The sequence below is a fragment of the Scatophagus argus genome, chromosome 6, assembly GCF_020382885.2.
Source record: "Scatophagus argus isolate fScaArg1 chromosome 6, fScaArg1.pri, whole genome shotgun sequence".
NCBI lineage: Eukaryota > Metazoa > Chordata > Actinopteri > Scatophagidae > Scatophagus > Scatophagus argus.
In genome coordinates, this window is record NC_058498.1 from 25,290,856 (window position 1) to 25,316,544 (window position 25,689).

Genomic DNA, 25,689 nt, shown 5'->3' on the forward strand with positions numbered 1-25,689 from the left:
CATATGTTTAAGGATGTCTCAGAGGAAGTACAGCTCAACTGTGTGTTCTATGCATCAAGCACAATACAATACAATACAATGGTCTACAGTTATCCACGGCTGCAAATTCTAAACCTGTCTATTTTTTGAGGATATCAGACTTTTCAGTTCTAATCCCACCTGCAAATGCCCCACAGGTTACTTTTCTGTTTCCGGCCCTGGTTATGTTTTAGGTGAACATCCTTCATTTTCTCCCACTTGGGATTGATCCATTTTCAGATGTGAGAACCAGCGCTCTTTGATTTCATGGCACTTCATGTCAAAATGTCTGTAAAATGATGTAAGAGGTTGTCTAATATATATATATAAAAAACTATACACAGCAGGATGCCAAAAAGTGGTGAAAAAGAGAGTTGCATTTATTACAGATATTCTATGTGCTTAAGATGTCCTCAAATAATCTCTAAAAAGTGACTAAACTATATATACAATGTGTCATATTGAGGCAGTATGTCTGTCCGTCCGTTCATCTGTTCTGTTCTCGTGAGCGTGATATCTTAGAAACATCTGTAGAGAAATTCTCTAAATTTAACTAAACTGATTAGATTTTAATCATCAAGGTCAAAGGTAATATTGAACTCAATTTATAAGTGTATTATTATTATTATTACCATTATTAATAACTTACTAGTAACTTCCTCAGAATGCTGTCATTTATTGTGACCCACCTGTCCAACCTGCGATATTTTCTTGTAAGCTGACCCATATGGGTTATGTGTTGACCCATACGTTACCCAAGTCCACCACAAGCCTTCTCTCACAGTCTGTAAATTCTAGATTACTGTCTGACTATGACAGGTGCTGGTGATATAAACTTGTTTATTCCTTATAGAAGCGCTGCACTGTAAAATTGTTCATTGTAAATTTCCAGTTCATTGTGTATTCTTCTAAATTTACACATTACTGGCTACAGCTTTGTGAGGAAAACACTGTTTACCTTATTATGTATTTGAATCTGCTGTATAAGTTCTGTATATAATTACCACTACCACTATTATAATTAAACAGTACATAACAATTTTAGTAAAGACAACAGTAATGTTTGGAGTTGCTCTTTTTATGTCAGAGGCACCTGTGGTTATCACTAGGTTATTGGACAGTGACAGCGTGTGGGGTTCAGTCAGGTTAAACTGTCTGGTTCAGAGTGTGTGGAAAAAGCTCCTGCCTCTCCATGAATTCCAGTATGCACGCTGCATCGTGTTGATACTGCAGGTTGAAACTGTAGTAAGGAGGAGAAGACTGCAGTAAAGCGTAACAAGCACAAAGCAGGTTCCTTTCACAGAGCACCTGTTTTCCTGTGCTCTTCATCACTGCTTTGTCTGTGTCATTAGACCTGAAAAATACGATTACAGGTTAGAATTGAAAATAGAAAATAGTGGACTCGATCCCTTCTAAAGACAAAGTATGGCAAGTCAATTACTTTAAATTGAGTCTGACAGTATAAAAAGATGTCTGATCAGCAATAATGCTTCAATAAGACAATACGACAATTTTACTGTAATATTGCGGGACGTACAACAATAAAAGCTGTAAGACAGAACCCAGGGAGGTCATAATGCATTATTATTTGATACTTGAAGCATTTGACTATTTAATGGCCTTAACTTTTGTACATGAACTCAGGAAAAGGTCCTAATTATGCGTCATTGTTGATATTAGCCTACTTGACAATAAAGATTCTCCAAAATGGGAGACTGACCATCAGTAGTTCTGTGTATGTATGTAGCCTATTCATATGTTTTAGCTCATTATTAGTAAATTGTTAATGCGTATTAAATATGCTGTGCACTGCCTGCAAGCATTAACAACTTATTATGGACACTTTTAGACATCTCTTTGCTGTCCCTGGGCCACCAAACATAAAAAAGAAAAAAAAATGCTTAGAACAACCCCTAATCATGATGTTCTCCAAAAACACTTTCTGTTCACTTTTCACCACCATAACTCAGGAACAGAAGGGGAGACCATGACCATATTTTACATTTGAGTTGGTGGCAGTGATCCTGGGTGTCCACCTTGAGACTGTCCAGGTTGTCCTGATAGTGATCTAATGTCCTGCCGGGTTGAAGATGTATGTGAAGTGTCCAAGTTTTTAAATTTGTAGCCTCTCCAGAGTCAGTAGTCAGTTTTTTGGTCAAATACATAAACACACAAAGGAATGTGAGTGTTTTTTCTTTAAGTGAACTCGAACACTAATAGACATGGCCACCACAAATTCACTGATTTTGATCATATTGAGCTCTAGGTGACTGTTGATGCACCATGTGACAAAGCTTAGTCATGACATGTATTTCATGAGTCTGGACAGATATGGATGTAAACTGTAACCTGACTGGTGCATGGAGGGTTACAATGAGGCAGCAGAGGATCCACGTTCTTTTTTTTATTCTGCTCTCAAAATCAAAGAAATCTTCTTCTTTATATGTGCTACTTTTCCAACAAAATGTTAATTTATAATAACTTGTATGATGATTCTGTGGTGACTTCAAATAGTGATGAGTCCAGCATTCATTCGCTAACCTTTGGAACATTTTCAAAATATAACTTGTAAAAGCCAGTGACCTCCCATTAAAATACATAATATAACAATAGTTAACACATACAGGAAGTCTGGTGTTAGTGTCAACAATATCTATATCTTTATCTTAAAAGAAAGCAATAGGGCTCCTGCTGTGACAATGTACTGTTCCATAATTAGAAATAAGGTAATATTATGCATAAGGGATTGCCATGAAAACAAAACTGAATGAATGAAACAGACATCTTTTTCCTATATTGACCTGTAAGCACCAGTATCATCAGTAACAAAGGTCCACAAGTCTAATGTGTTTGTAATGTGTCTCATTGCATTTTTCAGTATGGAGAAGGTTTGAGAAACCATGTTCTTATTTATACTTATAGGATCTCTTCAGTCTTCCTTTCCATCCATCTGTCTGTGTGTCTGTGTGTTTGCCAAGTCCCACCTCATGTCATCTCTCCATCAGGGCAGCCTCCTCACCAAACCTCGTTGCAAGCCGTTCCCAGATGCCACCCCCGTATCTGACTGTGCGGTATGTCCCAGCCCTTCTCAAGGGAGGGGTGTCTCACTACAATCAGGCTTCACCCCTCCCCGCTGCTCTGCTTGCTGCCATCAGTCCTCGTCTTTTCCTTTCCAAATCTACATGTCTGTGTTTTTGTCTTTTCTGGTATCGTTGGGTTTCATTGTTTAATGAAATGTGCTTTCATACCTATGAGAGCTACAGTTGCTACATTATACAGCTCGACTGTAAAGTAAGTACCAGAGTAAGCTGGATGTAGTACCTCATAGATTGGTTTTATTTGGGCAATGGTTAGAAATATCCTCCTTTTTGTAGGTTCAGGCCTAAGTCAAGGTCCCCTGTGATTTCCTTTTCCTTCTTGACTTACAACAGGCTGTCCATCCCCGTGCTTGCTGGTTTGGGTGTTGTGGGTGTTTCAGCTTGTGATTTTCTAAGTGTCCATGCAAGCACTGTTGTGCCTTCTGCCCTTTCTCTGATAATCTTCTTATATTTCCTCTTGTGTCTTGGGTAGCGGCGGGGTTGACTGGTTCTAGGACTTTCTTCCAGGCCTACGTCCACTATTAGTTCCAGTATCTCACTGAGTAATACACAGCTGAAAACGGCTGCTGCCCTTCTCACTAGAGATGAGTTGCAGAGTGACAGTAAAACTGGGCTAGATTTCCTGGCACTGAATCTGTTCAAGTCCATTTAAATGATAAAGACTGCTTTATATCAGTGAACAGAAATGATGCAGAACTCCCCAGGGTTCAATTCTAGGGCTTCTCCTGTATAGGGGGAGCTCCATTCTATTATTAAATATGATGTTTATGGGTATTTTATAGGCTGATTCAAATACTCTTCCACTTAATATGGTATACTTAAAATGTAATCAAGTGCAATGATATAGGCTGTTACACAGTTTATTTCAAATATGATAGATGCATATACACACTCATGTGAAACAACATTTGTGGAATTCAGAGGCAAAAAGCTTTGGTTTATTGTCAGGATTCTGGTTTGTTTATGCTAAACAAAAGTTGTGGACAATTGTTCCCCTTCTTTTCACAGTCCACCATCTGTTTATATTTTGTAGACTAAAACTCTACAAAATATAATTGTGTGAATAAGCAATAGATATTTTTTCAGTAAGCAAATGAGATAAAAGGTATCATACTCACCTAAACAAAATCACATACCATTTTTCCTCAAATACTAACTGGGGCCTCTATTTGCCCCAGGGTACCAGACCTTTATTTGAAGCAGGGCTGTATTACAATAAGATCTTTATTAGGTACACCTGTTCAACTGCTTGTTAAAGCAAACATCTCATCAGCAATTCACATGGCAACAACTCAATGCATTTAGGCATGTAGACACGGTCAAGACAACCTTTTGAATTTCACACCGAGCATCCGAATAAGGAAGGAAGATGATTTAAGTGACTTTGAACGTGGCATGGTTGTTGGTGCCAAACGGGCTGGTCTGAGTATTTCAGAAACTGCTGGTCTATTGGGATTTTTACACACAACCATCTCTAGGGTTTACAGAGAGTGGTCAGAAAAAGAGAAAAAAAATCCAGTGAGCGGCACTTCTCTGAGTGAAAATGTCTTGTTGATGCCAGAGGTCAGTGGAGAATGACCAAACTGGTTTGAGATTATAGAAAGGCAGCAGTAACAGCAATCACTCCTTTGAACCAGGCAGAAGACCATTTCTATGCGCACAACACATCAAACCTTGAAGCAGATGGGCTACAGCAGAAGACCACACCGGGTGCCACTCTTGTCAGCTAAGAACAGGAAACTGTGGCTCCATTTCACACGGGCTCACCAAGACAATAGAATATCGGAAAAACTTTGCTTGTCTTGCTAGTCCTGGTTTTCGCTGCAGCATTTGGGCGGTAGGGTCAGAATTTGGTGAACAACATGAAAGCTGGTGGTGATGTATCGATTGGGGAATATTTTCTTAGCATACTTTGGGTAGCTTAGTACCAACTGAGCATCGTTTAAGCACCACAGCCTACTATAGTATTGTTGCTGACCATGTCCATTCCTGTATGACCACAGTGAACCCATCTTCTGATGGCTACTTCCAGCAGGATAACGCGCCATGTCACAAAGTTCAAATCATCTCAAACTGGTTTCTTGAACATGACAATGAGGTCATGGTACTCAAATGGAATCCAAAGTCAGATGTCGGTCCAATAGAGCACCTTTGGGATACGGTAGAATGGGAGATTCAAATCTACAGCAACTGTGTGATGCTATCATGTCAATATGGACCAAAGTCTCTGGCGAAGGTTTCCAGCACCATCTATGGCATGAAGAATTAAGGCAATTCTGAAAGCAAAAAGAGGTCTAACCCGATACTAGCAAGGTGTACCTAATAAAGTGGCCAGTGTAGTGAGTGTATTTATTCATATGCTCTTACAAAGCCCCCTTGTTTTCTGATTAGCTCCAGTTTTGTCACTGCATGATGCTGTTAACACAACACTTCATTCTTAATGAGACTTTTGCAAAAAATTCACTGACTTGCACTATTACAGGACTTAAAATATTGCCACTGCCATCTTGAAGTATTTGTACACTACCACAAAACTGCAGTTTGGCTGTGACATTAACACACATAAACCCGCAGTTACCAAAATAAAATACTTAAAAAGAGTAATGCAGTACAAGGTGTTGCAAATAACATGATTATGTTACTGAATTTATTAAATGAAAGCAGTAGAAATGTACTTAATTAGTTGGCATGCATATCATTAGGAGCACTGGGAATTTTTCCATCCTTGTTTTTTCCTCCTGGTCTGTATTTGGTTGTGTGTGTGTGTGTTTGTGTCAACCCTACCCACAACATTATTGAAATTTGGCTTTTATCTAACTGCAAGCTCTTGTCTGAGGAAATATGGTATGTGGTATTTCGTCATTTTACGTTTGAAATGTAATGTACATGATCTCCGTATTTCTAAGAGATCCTGGCTACAGCCGTTACCACATGAATACAGTCAACTTAGCAACGCATCAAAATAGCTTATCTTTTTGTTGTTGTTGTTGTTAATTGTTTGTTTCTGTACATATGCTGTCCTGAGATGCTCCAGTACACAAATGTCCCCTCGAGTAAAGGATCGCTAAAGGATTATGTTATCTTAGAAATACAATGAAAATTAAACAATTTATGTCTAAAAAGATGTAAAAAGGTTTGTCCACACATAACTTTTAGTCACCTAGACTACTGTAGTAATGTGTTCAGTAGTATGCTCTTAGATTACTGTACTAGCTACCCATGTGTAAAATTGAAAAAAAATACACATTGTTTATATGTGTATAAAGTACATGTTTAAATATTTCTTTTTTTTCCAAATCCAGGGGTTCAATCTCAAAGTGAAATGTCAAGGGATGTCACCATTTTTAAGCTTTCCTGCCATGACTTTCTTGTCTTTTTTTCCCCCCAATAACCTTGTTTTGTGTTATTCTCTGCTTGCTGTATGACCCAAAATGATTGGACATTCTCTCATCAATGTAGCCACTGTAATTAACCACTTCCCCTGAGTGAGGCTGACAGGAGACAAGCTGCAGCCCTACAACTCACCCGAACAATTTGTTCTTGTACACTGGGTGTTTAATTAGCTACAACATGAACAGATTTCAAGTTAGGAAACAACAAATGTTAGCTTGATAGTCCATAGGACGCACAGAGGAAATGTAGTACCTCCAAGCTAAAGAGATGTCTGTAGTCTTCCAGGCTCCGTACGTGACAAACTAAGAGGTCACACTTCATTTGTCTGCCAGACAGTGGGAACACCACCCGGGGGAGAAAAGTTAATGTTCATCTTTAATTCTTTCGTGTATCTGCAATGGGGTAGTGATGAAGTCCCATGCCTTTTGCTAGTTTAACAGATATTGAAACAAGAGGTGTGGAAAGGTCCTAGACACTGACACAGAGTTACAGAAGACAGATATTTTCTGTAGCTAAAGAGAGCTATTCGGTTTTTCTGCCCCCTTTGTTTTAATGAAGCCCATTTGTATATGTTCCAGGCAGCTCAGATGAAAGTAAACGAAGGAGTAGCATTTATCTCTGTAAACCCTTATTGTGCTGTAATTAACTATACACCATAGCCTCTCATTTCAGCCATTTGCAAATTCGCAGTGAATGCTTTTGTTAGCCCCCCTTTTGATGTTGGATTTTAATTAAGTACGACTCCATTATGAATCTGATTGATATCAAAGATGCTTACAAAAGGCTCTCACCGAGGAGCTGTGCCACAGAGCAGCCGGGCTGTACTGTGCACAGCACAAAGCAGTCAAAGGTGGGTGCAGCTGGAACAGCAGGGTATTCATCTTCAAATGCAAAGCAAGTTCACTACTGGATGATCACAGAGTTAACCATTCAAAAAAGTGTGTGACACATTCTTTGGTTTCATTCAGTGATCTATGTAATGAAAATGTCCAGACTTAAGTTTTGAGTACCCTCTACAGTTGAGAAGATACTTGTTTGCTGTTACTTCCTTTGCGCTGTCAGTGTCCAGTTGTCATTCCTTTTTGGTATTGACTGTGTCCACCCCTCTGTTTTAGCTCTCTATGCTCTTCACTGAGGAGTGCGATAAGGTGCGGGACCTGATGCATGTTCACTCCTTCAGCTACGACTTCCACCTGCGAGTGGTTCACCAGTACTTGGTAGGCTGCCACATGACGCTACGCCAAGGCTACCAGCTCACTGACTTCCTGGATGACTTCATCTCCCATCACCCAGACATTCCCAAGTTTGGCCGCAACCATGTCTTCCAAGGTGACTTTGGGATGAAGTAATAGTAAAGTCTCTTCACAATTACATTTGCTCTGGAGATCTGAAATCACCAGCAATAGGTTATTCAACTAAAGGTTTGCACTGGAAAGAGGAAGCTATCATCCAAATGACTATATCAGAATACCACTTGATTAACTCACAGAGGAGAAAGTTATCTATTTTTGATCAGATAAACAAAATAAATCAGATAAACTGATAAACGAGCCTAAGAATCCAGGAAGGTATCTAAGTCAGATAACTAGATAATTAACTAGCACTAGAGTCAAGTAATGATATTTAAAATAATCCTGCTTTCATCGCCATCTAGTGGTTGCTACATGGTTGCATGCAATCCAATTACAAAAATCTCAGATGAGTTGAAACCTAGCTGCTTTCATTTGTTTACTTCTTTGTATTATGTATTTGTGAAGCACCTGTGGTTTAGCCTTACAAGGTCTTTGTGGTTCATTGAAGATACAAGAGATTTGCATCATGCGTTCACATAAAGGGTTTTCGGGCCCTCTCTGATATCTTGTGATTGACTTTGTGAGAGTATTTGATCCTTGTGTTCACCAGGGAGCTTCTCCATCTCCACGGGGATGATAACAGCTCACCAACTGTACAACTATATCACTGACCATGCCAGCACCTATGGCATGAAGCCACTTCGCATGTCCAAGGCTCCAGTCACCACTGACAGCAAGAAAGGGACACCTGATCTGCACGAGTATGCACTAGTGGCTTTGTGGAACAGGTATACATACTTCAGAATCACAGAATAATTATATTCTTTACATAAGCTGCTTTATTTTGACCTTCTTGTTTTTTTTGTTTTCTTTCTTACTTCAGTTCGGGCTCCTACAAGGATCTTGAGGGCCTGCACCACCATGATGACTTTGATGTGACCCTGGTGGTGTGCCACAATGCTGCTCCATTTGAGGAACAGTCTGACGGCGAGAGGCATATGCTGAGGTAAAGTGATATCAAAGAACAGATCAGAGAAGACATAAAGAGTAAAATTCTACTACTCTAAACAAGATTTGTTGATTGGTGAGACCAGAGTATAGCACCACTGTAACACTGTGACTCTCACCACATGCTGTGGGGAGTAGTGTCAGGAAGAGGCTATTTCACTTTTTTTATTTTTTATTTTTTTATAAGTGCTTGAACCATGACTTGTATAATCCATTTGCTAATATACAGAAAATGTAGAGACAGCATTTGGAAAATGTCAAATGTGAGTAAATGTGAGAATTTGCTTCTTTTCTCTGTTTTGTATTATTTAAAATTGAATATTTTGGACTGTTGATCAGACCAAAAAAGCTATTTGAATATATCACTTTGGTTTGTTTTTTTTCTGAAATTTTATAGATTTAACAATTAATTGAATTAATGTTTTGACTTGACAATGACAGTAATTGTTAATAGTAATCCTAGTTTTGTTGTTGGCCACAGTAGGTGCTGTTCAGCAGAAGTTAGATAGTTTTGCTTTAAATCAGTTGGATGATTAACATCTTCATCTTTATGAGTTAATTTACTGTAGATTGTTATAATTTATGCAATGTTGTGCAATTTTGTCGTAGACGAAAGTGTTGAGAATGACACAAATATTAATTTTTAAAAGTCTGCTGCCTCAGTTTTTATGATGGCAATTTGCATGTACTGTACTGTACTCCAGAATTTTATGAAGAGTGATCAGATGAATTACAATTAATTGCAAAGTCCCTCTTTGCCATGAAAATGAACTTGCACCACCAGTGCAGAGCTTGCTCAGGAATGGCAGCAGGTGTGAGTGCATCTTACAGACCTGGGCACAAAGGGCCGGTGTGGCTGCGGGTTTTTGCTCCAACCAACCAAGAGCACACAGTTTGACCAATCAACTGTCTGAAGACTGAGATCAGTTGATTAAATGAGTCAAGTCTGGTGTGCTGCTGCTTGGTTGGAAAGAAAACCTGCAGCCACACCGGCCCTTTGTGGAACAGTTTGCCCAGGTCTGAATCTACACGTACAGTGAGGCTATTTCACTTGAGGATGGCCTGGTGTCACAAAGGGCAGCAAAGAAGCCACTTCTCTCGAGTAAAAACATCGGGGTCGACTGATATTCTGCAAAAAAGTACAGGGATTGGACTGGTGAGGACTGGGGTAAAGTCATTTTCTCTGATGAATCCCATTTCCGATTGGGGCATCTGGAAAAAAGCTTGTCTGGAGAAGAAAAGTTGAGCGCTACCATCAACCCTGTGTCATGCCAACAGTAAAGCATCTTGAGATTGTTCATGTGTGGGGTTGCTTCTCAGCTTAGAGAGTGGGCTCTTTCACAATTTTGCCTAAGAACACAGTCATGAAAAAAGAATGATACCAAACCATCCTCCAAGAGCAACTTCTCCCAACCATCCAAGAACAATTTGCTGACAAATAGTGCCTTTTCCAGCATGATGGAGCACCTTGTCATATGGCTAAAGTGAAAACTAAGTGGCTCGGGGAACAAAACATCGAAATTTTGGGTCCATGGCCAGGGGAACTCCCCGGATCTTAATCCCATTGAGAACTTGTGGTCAATCCTCAAGAGACGGGTGGACAAACAAAAACCCGCAAATTCTGACAAACTCCAAGCATTGAGTATACAAGAATGGGCTGCTGCCAGGCCCAGAAGTTGATTGGCAGCAGGTCTTGAAAAAGAAGGGTCAACACTGCAACTATTTGCTTAACTTAATGTAATTGTCAATAAAAGCCTTTGACACTTATGAAATGCTTGTAATTATACTTCAGTAAACCATAGTACCATCTGACGAAAAGATCTAAAAACAGTGAAGCAGCAGACTTTGTGAAAAATAATACTTGTGTCATTCTCAAAAGTTCTGGACACGGCTGTACAGCGCTGTTTCTGTGATAATGTAAAATCAGCTAATGTATCAACAACCTTTTACTTGTAGGTTGCGGTTCTATGTGATTATGACCAGTCAGAGAGAGCTTTTCCCTCGCCTCACTGCTGACATGCGTCGCTTCAAGAAGCTTCCTCAGATCCACCGTGATCCCGGCGAGCTGGGAGGCCGGCTCCCCCCGGATCGCGCAGAAGCCTGTGGGTCACGTGGTGCTGAGCAGGACCTCTGGGAGGAAACATCTGAAGCTGCAGCTGCCTCTGCCACTGGAGATGGCAATGAGTTTTACCCCCTGGCAGTGGGTGGACCAGAGACTCAGAGTTTGCTGTACTCCTTCCCTCTGTTCCCTCTGCTCAACAACGAGGTGGCATCAGCGCGGAGACAGATCCAGGCCAGTGTGGAGCAGGCAATGGGTCACTGCCGTAGGGATAACCTGTGGAGGAGGCTCTTCCACGGAGAGCACCTGGCCCTTGACAAACTGAAGCTGACCAAGCTGTCCTTCAGTGAGCTGGAGGAGCTGCTGGAGGCCGTGCAGAGCCGCTCAGTGGGGGAGATTGACCCACAACTGGTGAGATTCCCTATGCACAAAATTAACGTTTGGGTGCACATATTAGGGACATATTAGGAACGTGATGACGTTTCTGCTGGGCAAAGACCTTGGTTCTTGGTTCAATCTTCAGGTTAGCTACACTCACTTGGCTAACTTGAACAATAAAATGATTAGCCAAACTGCCCGTTGTAATGGTCTGACACTTCAGCTTTGACCTGCTGGACTTAACGTCAGAGATAGTCATAACCCATCTGTCTTGGCTCTAAAGTCCTGAGTCCAGTCCAAAACTTACAGTCATCATTTGTTTTTCTGTTTGTATGCACTGCCAGATGCAGCTTTTCCTCCTTCTTTCACCGTGTTTTACTGCTGTCGAATGGATTCAGAATCTCCATTGTCAAGAACAGTCCAGTTACTGAACACAGACTGAACAGTTTTGGTTTTTTTTTAGGGGGGGGGGGTTACATCTTTGACAGGTTATTAATTGATTTAAAGTTACCAGACTAAAACCCACTTGATGTCTTAAGTCATTGGTATTAAAGTCAAATTTGCATATCGTCAAACATGCTCTGATATGGCTGAAGACAGGCATAACATGATATTACAGTAAATCTGATTTCTCTACACTTCTCTTCACTGTTTCTAAGAATATCCAAGGGACTAAGGGTTTGCAGTTTAAAGCTGGATAATTGATGTTTCGAAAATAACCATTTAACTTGTACACTAAAATAACTGACTCACCCCAGCAACACACTGTTACCAAGGTGGGTTTTATTAGAAGGCGAGCCAATGAGCTCATTTGTTACAAACCTTGAACTTTACATATTTGTGATTACCCTGCTTGACAGCTGTTACAAACACTTCTTTCCTGGACTGTTCCTGTAGATTTGGCTAAGGTGGTAGGGTCTGACATGTCCACATGCTGCTTGAGATTTCATATGCCAGACAGGATAGATGCTGTCTGCATTCAGCATAAAATGAGCGGCTGGTATAGCGGTGTGTCTTATTTGTAACTGGAATTCTGTCTGTCTTCATGGCGAACATGAAGGTGAATGAAAAGTGAATTTAACTCAGCATTGTTAGTATTCTGGCAGTATGCCTCATATGGTTGTAACATGTCTAGTTAACCTTGATGTGTTTCTTAAAATGAGGTTGGAGTCAAAGAGCTCACCTGAGTTCATGACATCTTCATTATCAGCGTTAATTGATAAGGGACCAAGAGACAACTAGATACTAGGTAGGTAGATTTTCAGGACCAGTGATTAAGATCTAAATTTTATCAGAATTTAGTTTAAGAAAATTGATGAAGTCCATCTTTTGATATCTGCTAGGAAATTTGTTAAACTAGAGAGGTTTGTGGCTCTTTCTGTAGGCTTTCCTGGGAGATACAGTTCATATCATCTGTGTAGCAGTAGAATGAATGAAAATATTGTGTTTCTGTACAATGTGGCTATACTCTACAAGTATTCTGCAGTCAACCTTATCAAAGGCTACTTTTAAGTCTAGCAGTACAAGGATGAACATTCACAAGTATCAGCTGCTCTTGATAGGTCATTTGTTACTTCAACACTCAGTACTGTGATGCTATCTAAAACCGACTTGGGTGGGTTAAATGCAGAGCACAAATTTCGTTGGAGTGAGTTCCCTCCAATGACAAAATATGTCACTTTCATCTTCACTTTCATGGAACAAGGCTGGACCTTTTAATGAGTGGTTGCACACAAGCAGTCTTCAAGTATTCTGGGACAATTACTAGTCCTCTGTCCATGCAAAGGACTATTAGTTAATGGGAGCAACCAAGGGGTATTTACTTCTGTAACATCACAGAGAAATTTAGGAGCCATTAAATCCACAGAGCTTGAGGTGTGTTTGAGGTGAATTACGATAAAAAGCGCATTTAAAAGGACTGGCATACAACTTGATAAAATAGCACAGTTAAGGCTTCTTTCCTCAGCTTTTTCTGTGGGCTATGGATCAGGGTGTCTGCAGTGGTGAGCTGACAGATTTCTTTGGTTCTGATGGTTTTGTCCATGGTCCAGCCAGGAGTCCACAGTTAGGTTTTGGACATCTGAGATAGTGGAGTTCATCTCCGCTTCAGCCTGGGCAGTCGCAGCAATGCCCCCTGCAACCAGGGAATCAATTAACTGGAATGATTTAATTTAAATGTGCAGGTAAAGTAGAACGACCTGTCAGATGTGGTTTATGCTGAATGACGTGTGGTTGTGATGGTGCTGTGTCATGTGTTTTTGCAGGACTGTTTCCTAACCATGAGTCCAGCCTGGTACCAGAGTCTGATAAAAGTCCTTTTGAATCGCTTCCCTCAGAGTTGCAGACACTTTGATGACAACGGCATCCAGTATCTGGTGAGAAGATGTTCCTACCATGCTCCTGCTCATAGTGAACATCAAATATGGATTTGTTTTTTTCCAGTGGCACTACTTTATAGTGATCAAGGAAGCAAAACCTGCAAACCAATTGGTACAGTCCTTTAAAATGTGATCTTGTGAGCCTGCAGCTCTGTGCACTTGGATCCTGTTTTCCTTTCCTATCCTTTTCAGCATTGCCAGTATCTCTTGTTATGTTTAATACCATAAAGAAGATAATAAGGAGGAATCCTTGTAAGTAGACAGCTTCTCTTTAAAAAATGTCTCTGTGCTTACCATGTTTTTCCAGGCTGTTCTGAACCAGAAGTTCACTGACTGCTTTGTTTTGGTCTTTCTGGACACGCAAGCTGGAAAAACAGTGAGTCAATATACTGGTATGATTATTATAATACTCTTAACTGTTCAAACATCTCAGTGTCTCTTTTCTTTCTTCACACTCTCCCAGAGTCTAAAGGTTGTGTTTCGGGAACCACTGCCATCGCAGCCGCAGGCCAGCAGCAGCCCTCCGCCTCAGCTGGTGTCCATGTATCATCATCTCGAGTCTGTCATCAACACAGCCTGCTATAACCTCTGGACAGGACTGTTATAAAGCTAGCCATTGCTGGACTTACCTCAACTCATGTCCATGTGAGCACAATCGACACATGAAAAGAGGAATCAGCGGCAGAGGAAAATAGAAGACTAGAGGTTTTTCCCGAGAAGTTCATTTAAGGGGAATCTTCTTGCTAGTATGCTCTCCCTGCAGCTCCACCGTTCACTGCGGCATTAAGAGAAGCTTCATATCAGACAGTGATATTACTGTATTTATGCAAAGCCCTGTAGCACAGGAGAGAGGAGATTCCTGCAGCAAAGTGAAACCTGAAAGGACTTGTGCATTGCTCCCAGTCTTTTGAACCTGCTGTAGATTTCCTGCATCAGTTGGCCCACCCTGCCCCAATCAGTCAATCAAAATCTGATTTAAAACTGAATGATTCCTAACTGGTTTGGGGAAAGCCTCCATTAGCCAACCTGGTAATCCTTAATTCTCTGATATACTTGCTTTTACTTAGGCATTCTTGTGTGCATTATAATAACCCCTATGTTCTGTATTACTTCAGAGTGTTGGGTGTATGCAGGGATTAACCCCATAAAGCATGATATGAGTTTTTGTGTCTCAACACTAAGTGAAGTTTATGTTAAATTGGAATCTGTGAAAAAAATATTCCCCTGTTAGCCAGTGATGATCCCATCTTGATCTGCCCACATTGCAGCTGCCTGTGTTTTGTTCATTTTGTTAAAAAGCAAGTATATCACAGGCATTGGGGAAGTTTAATCGTTCTCTCCATACATTATCATTTTTTTTTTCTGTGAACATGAGAAGTGTAAAATCTGAGACAACCCCCACTGCAGTTCATTAAGCCAGGACAGCTTTTTTTTGGGGGGGGGGCATTTCTGATTATCGGTATTTGTGTTTCTGTCCAACTGCCAGTAAGATCATTTTAAAAAAAGGGCTACTGTGGGCCTGACGCAGCATCCTCTCTGTCTGTAGTCATCACTTTCTTATCTCAGTCATTGTCCTTCCCACAACACAACTATCTGATTGTGACACATCACAAGTAATAGTCAGAACTGAACAGTCTAAAACTATCAAATAATAAGAATACAAAAGGACAGTAAAGGACAGAGCCTTTTACTGACTGACTCTGACCATTGTGAGCAGAGGTAAAGAAGAAGTGAAAGGTAGATGAGCTTTAGTCCATGTCGCAGTTACCTTGCTACGAGAAAAATGCTTCCAGGCTGATGGATCACAATGTAGAAGAAGTATCTTGGAGAACTATGCTCTGACACACATTTTGATGACCTGATAGTTAAGATGTTTTACCCACAGACAAGACGCTGCTGTATTTGTTGCTCATCGTTCTAAACGTGTCAGCAGATTGGATTTAATCTAATGCGTTGTGCTGAAATACAACATAAGACATCATAAGGAACCAATGCTGAACACTTCTGGCCATGTAAGTGCACAACTTTCATACTCTGCAGCCTCATTAATACGTCTGAGCTATCTTGGATCTTGTGCCTTCTTATAGCATTGCGCTAGCTCAGCTCGTCATACCGTACCGCTGGTTTATGTGAATGAGAATCAGCTGAGGTGTCGGTGTGCACCGCGGGAAAGCTTTCATGTTTGATTTTCAGAAGTGTCAAACCTGTTACTCAATTGAACCCCCACTGCCGTATCTGGTGCCCTGAAGTGCCTTTTTTCAGTTTAATTTCAGTTTTAATTCCCAAAATGAAGTGATACTGTTGTCATTCCACCAGCTTCTGCATAGAAGATTTTTGGAAACACACACACACTACTGATGTTACACAGTGAAAGTGCCTGAGATAGCGTGGAGAATGCGACAGAAATTGCCTCTCATGCGTAAAAATGAAAAAAAAAAAAGGTTAGATTAAAGGCATAATATGCAATTGCTCATAAACACACAGTCAGTAGCTAATTGGTGAGGATCTCCTGCCTTCAGTATTTGATGTCCTGGAAATGAGACTCACCAATCAGCTCTGTTTGTCCAGAAATGATGCCAGAAATGTCCAGAACATAGCAAAACACTGAGAGAATCAGACAACAGGCCAGGTAATGTCCCCACCACCACCTGGGTCATAAGTGATGGCTGAAAGGGATCATTTTGTAGGAGTCTATGTGTTCTTTTTTTTTGGGGGGGGGGGGGTTAGGAAATCTGCCTATTATGCCTTTAACTTTGATGATTTGCACAATAGCATGTCACATGTCATCAGGGCCGAGTGTTTCCAAAGCACGTTCAGGGTGATGAGTTTGACGTGTATTTTCTGAAATACTGCGGCTGGTAGTCGTACCTCAGTTTACAAGACGGCAGAAGCCAGCCTGGTACAAGAGTGTGACATCGCAACAAACATGAAAGCTCGATATTCACTGCAGTACCTTCGTTGACGACATGCTCGGCAGCCTTAGATTTCTAGACACTGTCACAGGAAGGAAACCAAATCCATGTTTGGTTTGCGGGTGTAAAATGAAGAAATGCGCAAAACGGCATTCTCACAGCTCAGAGAATTCAGTCTGAAGGTTAAACACTGGATATTCATCATGCTAAATGTGGACTGAACATGTTAGCCCTGAGCATTTTGACTCTGACATATGAACACTGCACTGTCTAACTGTATAATGTATATTATGTATATACAGAACACTTTATACAGGATGTGAAATGCTAAATAAAAAAAGGATGATGATGAATGCGTTGAATCGTTTTTCCATTAACACAAGTACAAATAACGTGGGAATTTGAGATGGATTAAAGTATTTGCTTACAGTGTAAAAGGAAAAAGTCAGTCACAATTCACTGCATTCAGATAAATGAGGCCCCCGGTTTCATTTGTTGGATGATTTGACACGAGTGGATTTTTCAGTTCTTATCAGTCAGCTGGATCATGTCCAACACTTTTCAAGTTCAGCCCCAAACATGAAGTCAGTTACAGACAGAAATGACTCCTTTGATTATAGGCAACAATAAAGAAATACTGATCTGATTATGACTGATGACAGAAGATTAAGATCTTCTAGTAGAATTGTCAGAATTTATTTCACACAGTAAAAAGGTTCATATCTGTACACAGTAAAATAGGTTGCATTACACGAAAAGATATATACTCCTTAGATATCACAATCATGAAAACAAACATAACGCCTCTGGCCATGGTTGTATGGGGTTGTGACATTAGAAGTGATCATGGTTTCAACTCTACCATTGATGTATTACAGCTGAATACAGGGCTCAAGACTCTTTCCAATAGCTGTGTTACACTAAATAATTACTATTATTACTGTCACTGAATGAGTTTTTAGTGGTGGGGATATAATTACACTATTGTCACCTCAGTGTGATTCACAGCATGTTACCACTGTGGAATCAGCATTTGTTTCTGGTTCCAAACAGTTGAAAAGACTGTTTGGAACACCCAAGTGTGTTCCATATCTGCCACATGCACCATAACAAAGCTGTGCAGTATGACATGTGGAACCACATTCAACCCACATTATAAACACAACGCAAATTTCTACAACCACCTGAAATGGGAAAGAACTTAAACTAAAACTTAAACTAATGTTCGCAGATGGAGCCTCAAAAGGTTTAAGATTAAACCTCTGCTCAGGTTGAAGATGGGCAGATATGCTGTGAATTCGGAGATATTCCATGTGAAAGATTCCGTGTACTAAAAATGATAAAAGTGTGATTTGTGTCCTGCCCAACAAAGCCAACAAAAAGAGTGGGGAGATGTAGATCTAGCACAGTCAGTGCACCCCCACACTGTCCTAGAAAGAGCTCCTATCAACCAAAATAATGGCTGATAGTATGGGTGTACAGGGTCTTGAAAGAGACCACAGAGGCGAGGACTCATTACCTCAGCGAGTCCTGACTTCTTATTGCCTCAGCAAGCTGCTAAAAGCTACTCAGCTACTCTTCCTGTGTCAGCCGGCTCAGGAGGTAGAGCGGCGACCCACCAATGGGACAGTCGGCGGCTCAGTCCCTGACCCCCCGCTGTCAAAGTGTCCTTGAGCAAGGCACTGAACCCCAAATTGCTCCCCACTGGCTGTTCCATGGGTGTGTTCGTATCAGTGGTTGCATGATATCCTCTGCCACTGGTGTCTGATTGTTTGTGTGAATGGGTGAGTGCTGGTTTGTGTAGCACTTTGAGTGGTCGGTCAGACTAGATGAGCTATACGCACTGATCAGCCACAAAATGAAAACCATTAATCGTCTGTTTACAATGCAATGATCTGCAGGGAAACCTTAATAGATATAATTTAATTATTAATGTATATTTTGTGTTATTAAAAGTAAACAGTAACTGTTAGCAAATACATGTAGTGGGGTAAAAACAACAATATTTGCTATATATATATACCTTTAACTTTGATGATTTGTATAATATAAAAATTTAATCCAGGCTACTTCATTTAACAAGCTTGCCATACGCCAAACACCCGACCTCTGTGACTGGACAGTGTCCATCACTTGCTGTGTGTGCAGTAATCTTTGAGCCAACCCAGACCTTCCATTGTGGAGCCTACTGAGGACAGAAAATCATTACTAACATGTTTTGTTTTTTTCAAAACAGAGTCTATGATGACTGTAATAAACAGAGCGCTCACCTAGCGGCTTGTATTCACAGCCTATGTATCCCTGGTAGCCATGCTTTTCCAGTGTGTTGAACAGGTAGCTGTAGTTGAGCTCTCCGGCAGTGTTAGGCTCATTCCTTCCTGGAACCTGAGCAATCTGAACATGACCTGGGAAAGACCACAAGATGTTTTAGACTGCTGCTGTGTTTTCCATCTTCATTACCTCAAAAGGCCTGCCTCAAAACACTCTGCTTCACATCACTGTCATTTTTCATTTCTCTGTAGCTTAGTGCATGAAGACAACAGTTCCCTGACTGTAGACTTCTGAAAGGTATTTCCATTCTTCCCTCTAACAATGCATTAAATCAAATTTGTGGCATGAAAATAAATAAATAATCAAAGTTTAACCAATAAATCATCAACAGAAATTACCAACCCTTCTGCAGTTCCCCTCAGCTCTATTTCAGTGAAGTGTTTTGGTTTCATGACTCACAGCTTTCTTGCACTGATTCTGTCACACTGCTGTCATCAGTCAAATTTCAGAAAAAAAAAACTCTGATAAACTCACTGTACGCTACCTGTTCAGCACCAAACAGCAGACACAGTTAGAGACTAGCCGTTGAATAAGCTGCTTTCTTGAAAATCAGACGTTGGCACCGACTAGAAATACTCTGTTCGGTTTGCGTGAACGCTGACGCCTGGGTGGGTGGAGGGTACAGGACCGGGAGGACGCATCCATAATAATGACTGTTTGTGCTTTCATATCAGTACTACATGTATTTGGAGACATTTTTAATATCAGTGAAAGAGTGAAAAGCAACATGCAGGTAAGCAGAAAAGAGAAGCTACACTCTGTGCACTGTTAGTCAGTGTCAGCATGCCCACTCACCCACTGTGAATTGTCTGGACAAAGGCCTGACATTACACAGCCTTTGTATGAGGGAACTGGCGGCGTGAAGTCTGTTTAAAGTCCAGGTCGACTGATCTGGACACTCGCATTCACAGCACTGACTATATATAAAGATGAACGACATGGAAACTCCCAAAAAGTGAAGCCAAAGCATCGGGATGGCCCCCTGGTGGCTGGCTGCAGTACGTAAACCTCTTACATGTTAGCAGATGGGACATGAGCCATTCAAAACTAAAAATAAAAAATACTTCAAATAAATCAATTCAAATAAAGATGGTTTCTGTCATTTTACTTTGTTCTTATCACACTCGTGTATGTTCAAGTATTCAATTTTCTAATTAGTTTGGTTTGTTAATTTGATGTTATATACTGTAAAGGGGGTGAAACATCCTGATTGACAGCAAAGATGGGTGTATGGGCAGGAAGTCAATCCCACAGCTCCACTTCTGCGCATCTCAGGCTTTGAATAAAGTCATCAGCGCACGATGGCAGCGCTCATACCTGGGATACTTTGGCTTCAGTAAGTGGAGGCATGTTGTCATCTTAACATCCATCAGTGGTTCACACATACAGTTCCTCCACAAAATGTTCGGGAAATTACAGGGTAGCAGTGCAGCTTCGAAAGAGGCTACAGTGGAGCATCCAGCAGCTAAAAGCACTCAGCTAAAGAGAGATATATTTCCCTGAGGAGTTGGTGAAGACCAAATAACAGTTAAAAGGACAGTGAATACTCCACATTCATTACACGGATACAAACAGTACTTCAAATGAACGCTAACATCTATGCTGAATGTATAAAAAGCTTTATCCATACGCAGTTCAAGACCTCTTTCCATCATTAAACACAATGATCCTGCAGTCAAACCTGCACGACTAATGCAAGGCGAAAACTCACTTGGCTTTCTGTGTGAACACAAGCACAACACTCCTTTTTGAACTGTATGATGCAGTAATCTTTTATACTACACTGATTTGTGTGTACAATATCTTAATTTGCAGGCTGTATTATTTCTATTTCCATAGTCTCACTTTGTCTCATCTCACATCTTACTCACCGATTATGGGGAAATATTTCTCGATGTTTTGCGTCAGGTTTCCATCCATTATCTGCCAGTGAAAGACATCCTGAAACAGTTCAAATATATGCCAAGTCAAGAGTTTAATCATATTTCTGGGTTTCAGCCTCAAGTTCAAACAAATTTCCAAAACACCCACCATTTGTAGCTTGATGTTTGTCTTTCCGACCTTCTCCAATATTGCAGCCGCTACAGACACAAATGTAGATCAGCTGAGAAAAAGAACTCAAGTAGCCGGTCATTATGTATGACAGACATGAGTTATCAAACTGTGGTGTACCCAACTGTGAGGCATCAAATCCACTGAGTACACTATCATACCATGACCCATCACATTCTGTCTGATTCCATTCAGTTTTGAGTCAAGTCAGCTGGTGGAACCTGCCACCAACCTAAAATTTGGCTATAACAAACATAATTGTAAAAATAATTTGAAAGGACACAAAAATTATTCTACAGTTAAACTGTCCTTCTTTTACCACCTAACATTTCGAAGCTTCCACAAGCAGAGGGGAGTGTAAACTGATGCTGAAGCTTCTTTCTGCTGTTTGACACGTCAGACTGAGGAAACCTCCTGGCTGCTTGAATCAAGTCTCCACCACTCACACAAGATGAATAACAGATGAATAAAAGCTACTTCATTTCAAAGAAATACTGTGTTTGTATTCCACAGCTTGTTAGCGACTGTGTTGCGTCTTACCGTGATGAGGAGAGTCCAGAAAATACCTGGGATCTGTGATCCTGGTGTTGATCGGTTCAATCAAACCAGTGATTCCTTCCTGTGTGCAGCAGTGAGATTTCACAGCATTCAGACACTGAGATCATCATGATGGTTGGTGGCTGTGTGCCGCAACAATTATATCAGGAACCTTTTATTCACGGTGACGTCATTTTAAACTGATACCGGTGCAGCCCGTGTATTGTTTTTATTTAACTCTTGATGAATTGTTTTCAATTTCAATTCAATTTATACAATCACAATAGTCTATAGATGCTTTACAGAGACCCAGAGCCTGAACCCCTGAGCAAGCAGACAGTGGCAAGGAAAAACTCCCTTTTAACAGGAAGAAACCTTGAGCAGGACCCGGCTCAAAAGGGAGAACTATCCTGCTGATAGTCGGCTGGGTGAAGGGGGGGGAAGAAGAGGTAGACAGGACAGAGAGGATGAAAGAGAGAGAGAGAGAGAGAGAAACATACATGCAATAAACATAATAAATTACAAAGGACAAACATGACAGGTTGTTATAATTGAAATTCTGAAGACTATGTATTGTATGTATTTGTTTTTAGCCGTTTTTTTGTAGCTGTTTTGATTTTAGTTGTGTAGATATACATATTGTCATCTAAAACTTTGTGCTCCATTAATTTATGCGCACTGGTGATTTACTGAAAAGCACAATTTAGTTATTAAATCATATTTTCCAAGTGTTTTTATCTTAAGCATATCCCACTTTTTCTTAGCAGTCTCGCTATTCCTGCAGACGTGGTTTGTAGTCATGTCAGACAGAAAAGGTCATGTACCTTTGAGAGGATATCAGCAGCATAGCTTAGGTTCTGCACAAAGATGGCCTCCATCTCCTTGGCAACATCCTTTCTGTGTGAACCCACAGGAACCCTCCCTGCCATCAGATGGATTCTGAAAAATCCATGGAAAATAATTTATACACAAATACAAATCTGTACAGGTGAAAACCTGCTTCATATCCTTTCAGACGTATATTGACTTTTACATAAAAAGCATTAGTCTATTTTATCATTTTACTCTATTTATTTTTCCATAATGTCTTTCCTTGGTGATATTTTTTAATATATATATATATATATAGATAGATAGATAGATAAACACATATTTTTTCCCCATATTTTTCCAAAGGTCTCCTCCTACGACGAAGCAGAAGCCTTTTGGTGTACAGAACTTTCTTCTTTTTATCTCTTCAGTCATTGTTCCATCATTAGGACACAACAGCTTCAGTCTCTGATGAGACTCCATTGGCTGTCGAGGTAAGATGTTGGACATCTATCAAAGTGCTTTAAAGCATACTGGAAAATGTCCCAAATGTTGATTTGTATTTGTGACAAACTAATTTAAGAGGTACAGACACGTGATGCTGTCACGTGACTTGCCTGGGGGTCGATAGTGAAAACAATGCAGCAATCCTCACTCTGCTGATTCACCTTTTGCAGCCCAAAGCTCTTGCATACTTTAAAGCCAATTCCAGACCCCGTCTGAACTCTGCTTGTCTTCCAGGAACTGCTCCAAGTCCAAGTTCACCTGCTTTAACATCTCCTGCAACACATACACATAATCATCCGCTAACTATTCCATTTTAGAATCAGCAATTTCTGGTTGAAATAAACAGGTGCAGAGTGAACCTCAGTGTGAGGTTCGTCTTTGTGCTGAGGCTTCTGTTTACCCGGAGGGGTGTTGATGAGGACCACCTCCACTTCTGTAGCCTCTTTGGCCCTCTGAAGGTCCTGCAGGTCGGTGTCGTAGAGCCAGGCAGCTTCCACAGCCTGAAATCCAGCCGAAGCAGCCGCGTACATTCGCTGACTGAAGTCTGGAAGCTCCGTGAAGAGCCAGGAGATGTTCGCACAGAACTTGAGCGGGGCCATGCTTGTTCACCTGTGGGAGCCAACGACCCTGTGGCCACTCTGTGTGCTGTACTTTGAGCCTGCCGTACAGCCGCGTTAAGCTAGCTGCAGTTAGCCAACGTTATAGCGGAAAAAGCCCGAGTAAACTTTCAAAAGAACCTACATGATGCGATTTAATAGCCGCGGATGACCAAAACGCAACATTGATTCAGTTTAATTTATGTGTTTATTTAATTTTTATTTTAATGAATACTATTTTTAGTATTTTAGTAGTATTTATTTTTAGTAAAATGTTTGGAGAAAAGCATAAATTAGGTGGCTTCATACTCGAAGTTATCACAGAATAGATTCTTCGTTGAATGAAGTTACCGTAAAATTGCTGCCGACAGGACTTACAATATTATTATTATTTTCTTTATTTTCTTGGCACTTGATACATTCTTATATCGTAGTTTCATAATTGAGCTTTGCAATTTATTTTGAAAATATCAAGGGAAGTAACACGTTTTACAACGTCTGATCTCATCATTTGTGGACTTGTTATTGTCACATGACCGATCGCATGCTTCCTGGCCTGTGAAATGCGCAGGCGCAAAAAGCTTCTTCACTGATGACAGCGTGACAGCTATTGGGTGCAAATAGAAGAGAGATGTATTCATGTTACTGTTACTACAACCTGTAAATCATTTCAGTTGTTTTTTTTCTTTTTTTGCCCCATGCTGATGCTCTCTGATTTTCTGCATCCATGAAATAAATATGTTTAAATATATGCAATATGTAACCATTTTAGCTTTGAACACACTTCATTTTGTTTCTCTTCCTCTCTTTCTGTTTCTTCTGTTCATGCCTGGTCCTTATGCAACCTGAGAGAGCAGTTTTGCATAGAAAAATGGAGTAAAACTGCAGTGTCCACATGTGCAAGCTTGAATGTGACCTGTCCACACTGACTCAGTGATGAATATTTATGCAATCAGTTATTTTACATTATATATTTTTAATTAAATATTAGTACTTTGTAGTTTTTCCTTTGACATTCCAACTCATGTTGACCTTGATTTCATTTATAAAAGCAATAAAAGGGGAAAACATCCAAGGTAATGAATCGTTTTTATAGGCATTGTATCAACGCCTTCAGCTAAATCGAGGTGTTGGTGTGATGGCCAGAGATCACCAATGTAAATCAACTTGGCCAGTAATTTGATAATGTAAGATAAATAACTGATCAGGCAAAATTAAACAAAAAAAGTAAACAAAACAAACTTTGTTTTAGTATTTGCTCACACACCTAGGTCAATGTACAGGTAAGCCTTCATCTAAAATTCATTTCTCAGTAATGGTAATTTTGTTGGGAGAGAAAAAGTCACCAACAGTCCCTGGTAACAGTTCAGTAGCAGGACCAACATTAAATGACACATTATATGTCGTTTTATTGGACACAGTGACAGGTTGTAAGCATAAATATACTTCTATCCTGGCAATAGAAATTGCCAATCTTCTCGCCACGCCTCTTACCATCTCATTTGCTTATATAGGTCATTTAGTAAAAGCATCAGTATTAAATTGAGACTGTTTCACAACCAGTTAAAAACCCATTGGAGCTGTTTTAAGGTAATAAATAAATTGATTTTATGCGATTTAGTAACTTGTTACGTTTTTTTACCCATTAAAATCCCATTACGCTGTGCAGAAAACCCATTAATATATTACAATCCATTACTAAATCCATTACTTCACCTGTTAAAATCAAATTAAAAATTGGCTGTTAAAGGCATTCAGTTTTAGAAGATGTGGGGGGGGGAAAAACACAATTAAATATTGACTTTTTGTATGACATCACCAGCGTCTGCACTGTGATGTTTTTCAAAATAAAACATGAAACAGCACTTTTCTACAAAAGCAAAGTCTGGTCAACCGTCTGATTAGCTTTTGCATAATTTGACATCTCCTGCACAAAAAGGCCAAAAAAGGCGCACAGCAGAATTACAGCCTAATGGAGTAGTCTGATGTGTGTAGAGGTGTGTGGGGGTATTCTGTAGCAGCTTGGTGTCTCTTGAATGTGATTTGATGAAGGTAAACACTGTGGTCACTAATGGAACTGAGCTGTGGCAGGACACTTCAATCAAAGGCTGCAGATTTATCATAATACATGTCCTGGTGCCTTCAAGCTGGCGAAAACAGATAGAGATTTCATACAGTATAAAGCAGCAACAACAATTACTTCACAGTGCAACTGTAACAACAGACAAGAAGAAACCAAATGCTGAAGCAGAACAATAACTACGATCACAACAAAACTAGTGTTTTGAGCAAGCACCTCGAAACCACACTGTTTATGTTT

General features: G+C 40.3%; 2 protein-coding genes across 8 annotated transcripts in view; one reads left to right on the forward strand and one right to left on the reverse strand.

Annotated features, from left to right (window-relative positions):
- szt2 (SZT2 subunit of KICSTOR complex) overlaps positions 1-16,885 on the forward strand; it is a 99,183-nt gene extending 82,298 nt beyond the window's left edge. For 5 of the 6 annotated variants that reach the window (XM_046392865.1, XM_046392870.1, XM_046392867.1 and 2 more), the window contains 8 exons: positions 3,024-3,089; positions 7,625-7,838; positions 8,412-8,589; positions 8,685-8,807; positions 10,766-11,279; positions 13,511-13,621; positions 13,932-14,000; positions 14,088-16,885. In XM_046392865.1, coding sequence (XP_046248821.1) covers positions 3,024-3,089; positions 7,625-7,838; positions 8,412-8,589; positions 8,685-8,807; positions 10,766-11,279; positions 13,511-13,621; positions 13,932-14,000; positions 14,088-14,231 — 1,419 coding nt within the window. In that variant the 3' untranslated portion in view covers positions 14,232-16,885. The remainder of the gene's footprint in view (positions 1-3,023; positions 3,090-7,624; positions 7,839-8,411; positions 8,590-8,684; positions 8,808-10,765; positions 11,280-13,510; positions 13,622-13,931; positions 14,001-14,087) is intronic. The other variant, XM_046392871.1, reaches the window with a different exon arrangement.
- Positions 16,886-18,430: 1,545 nt separating this feature from the next.
- On the reverse strand, positions 18,431-23,472 carry hyi (hydroxypyruvate isomerase). 2 transcript variants are annotated; one of them, XM_046392872.1, is made up of 8 exons: positions 23,174-23,472; positions 22,935-23,046; positions 22,281-22,395; positions 21,460-21,538; positions 20,899-20,948; positions 20,739-20,808; positions 18,807-18,941; positions 18,431-18,724 (listed from the first exon to the last, which is right to left on the reverse strand). In XM_046392872.1, the coding sequence occupies exons 1-8, from the start codon at positions 23,370-23,372 to the stop codon at positions 18,666-18,668; spliced, it is 819 nt and encodes a 272-aa protein (XP_046248828.1). In that variant the 5' UTR covers positions 23,373-23,472; the 3' UTR covers positions 18,431-18,665. The 2 variants fall into 2 exon arrangements, with proteins under 2 accessions (XP_046248828.1, XP_046248829.1); XM_046392873.1 differs by having other exon boundaries at positions 18,431-18,721; positions 23,174-23,469.
- Positions 23,473-25,689: the final 2,217 nt, after the last annotated feature.